Here is a 2,495-nt window from a genome sequence, read left to right as displayed (position 1 = left end):
ATACAATCCTGATTCGAAATCTGCATCTTCACTCACAGAGAGCCATTCCAAACTGCGTATGGCGCTTCCGTACGGAATTTGGAATTGTAATTCCATCGCTAGTTTTCTTAGTGAAGCTGAGTAAATCGGTTGCCTAAACGACGTAACGAAAAACGTCCGACGTTGGGAAAGAGATACAAATCGACTTCTGGTAGGCCTTCCTGAGACTCTCCCTGAATATGCTTGATAATATCACTCCAAACACATGCGCGCTCTGAACCTTTACCAATAACAAAATATTGCGAATCGGTCAGCGCAGGACAGTTCTTGAACGCATCCGTTGCATGCACTGAGCATAATCTTAGCGATCGAAGACTATTCTTAACGAGCGGTTCATCGTCGATGCCTTCGCCATGCAATCCAAGAGTTTTTAAATTAGGACATCTCACCAGTAGCTCGTTCACGGTACCCTCTATCGAACCCATCCAGTAGTCCAGATATTGTAAGCTGGCCGACTGGATTAGAGGCGAATCAATCGATTTGAGCCCGTCGTCTGATGTCACGGTCAGACGTGTCAGGCTTGCAAGATCCATTTTTTGGCAGACACGCCAAAAGGTGAACCATATGCCCTTGTGTGACAGTCGTATTGTCGAGTCCTACCTCGATGTTCTTGAGTTCTGGTGTAGCCATCGCAATAGCATCTATGTCGGCACTGGAAACGGAGATAAAATTGAGCGTCGTCGATATAGTCCACGTACGAAGATTGGGATAGCGACAAAATACCTGGTGTGCAAAACAATAGAAGTTGCATATGAGTGAATGCTTTATACGAAGAACAAACAATCATCCCATATATGAATTCATCATGTCCACAGCATGCATTTAGCCACCTGCTTTGTGAAGTTTGAGTAATGTGATATTTTGTTCAGCAGATTACACCGATGTGTCGAATGAGCGAAGGGTTCACGAGGAGGAAACAGGGCTTCGAAATATATTCGTGCCTGATTTCATACTCTCGAGTATGGGATTTACCTTGAATCAATTCCAAAACCCATCACATACCTCAAGTGTTTCAGGTAGACCAACAATTGCCTCGTCTAGTCGACCTCCTGTCTTATATGCGACCTCAGGGATTGTAGTCCATGTTCGTACGTCAGTCACTATGCTGTAGAACGATCTACAGACCAGGCGACACTCCATAAGCGACTCAAAGTCTCTACCCATTCGAGGATGTTGAACATGATCTCCGGTGGTATCTTCGTACCATTCAGGCAGATTGGCTCTCTAGCTCCACTTTGTTTCAGTTCGTGTGCAGTCCTCTCCGCAACAAGCGTCTGCAGGCGTGAGTGTACAGCCAAAAGCGTATCGCAATCAAACGCCTCTAATCTCGCCATTGCAACATCAACCGTATCTTCGTTGAACACCAACTCTCTGGTTCGCTCTGTGCTGGCCATTTTCGTCAATAGGTGTGTGATATTCTCCGCTGAAAAACATGTTACGAAGAGAATAGTTTACACGAATAAATTGGTGTAGCGCTTCTCTGTTTGTAAATATGTGTTTGTTTGCAAGTGTGCTAGTGAACTTTTTTTCTCGTGTCATGAATACATACATGTAAGTGACCGTGACAATACAAGCCTATAAATAAATATCACGCACTGTTGACTAAGTATTGAATGGGTTGACTCGGCTAGCGTTGATTTGTTATATATCAACTTTCCGCGAATCAATAAGAGTTTGCAGATAATTTGAGCCTTCCAAGAGAATCGGAAAACTGTTGCAAGCTACTGCCGCCATCGCTTGCAACTACTGGTTACATAATCTGCTTGATGTCGAAGTAATTGAGAACAGCGAATCACAATGAAACAATGTATATACATTATGAGTGCCATGTAGATTGCACGTATGGTTCTATCCGCGCAACTATCTGTCTGCGCCTGTACCGAACTATTGCGTGACATTGCTTCCGACAGCGTGGTCATACACGTGGATTGGTGAAATAACACTTCATCTACAAGAGCATAAGCATGCCTACCAATACAAACTCTACTGCTCGCCGTACTGTAGCAATTTTTGCTTTCAAATCAATCGCAAATATATTGTATCATGGAGACCGCAAATACTACAAGGTGTATAGATGGTATAGATTATACGAAGGTAGATGCACAGTAACATATATAATCCTCGTGCATACTATAATCCGTGGTGCAAAAAGCAGCACCTATTTTGAAAAGTGCCACTTACACGGGGGCATATACCGATTAAAAGCAGAAGCATCAGCGTCAGTGTTGCCCACATTAAGAAACACAGATTTAAAGATTGAACCACAACGGAGAGCAGATGATCTATTTACTCAACGGTCAAACTTGTCTTAGAAACACAAGCCCCCACAAACACACACATACACACACACATGCACACAACCATACATTACATACAAACACACACACACACACACAACACACACACACATATATATATGTGTGTGTGTGTGTGTGTAGTGTGTGTGTGTGTGTGTG

General features: G+C 43.3%; 1 protein-coding gene across 1 annotated transcript; it reads right to left on the bottom strand.

The window, feature by feature from the left end:
• Positions 1-427: 427 nt before the first annotated feature.
• Positions 428-1,433, bottom strand: SARC_11181 (hypothetical protein; the record flags this gene model as incomplete). Its single annotated transcript, XM_014294739.1, has 4 exons — positions 428-608; positions 640-762; positions 1,042-1,173; positions 1,200-1,433. Coding segments are annotated over 4 exons (670 nt in total), but the record flags the coding sequence as incomplete, so codon positions are not given.
• Positions 1,434-2,495: the final 1,062 nt, after the last annotated feature.

Source organism: Sphaeroforma arctica (assembly GCF_001186125.1).
Source record: "Sphaeroforma arctica JP610 unplaced genomic scaffold supercont1.1561, whole genome shotgun sequence".
NCBI lineage: Eukaryota > Ichthyosporea > Ichthyophonida > Sphaeroforma > Sphaeroforma arctica.
The sequence above is the reverse complement of the archived record's forward strand: the minus strand, read 5'-3'. Positions and strand labels throughout refer to the sequence as shown.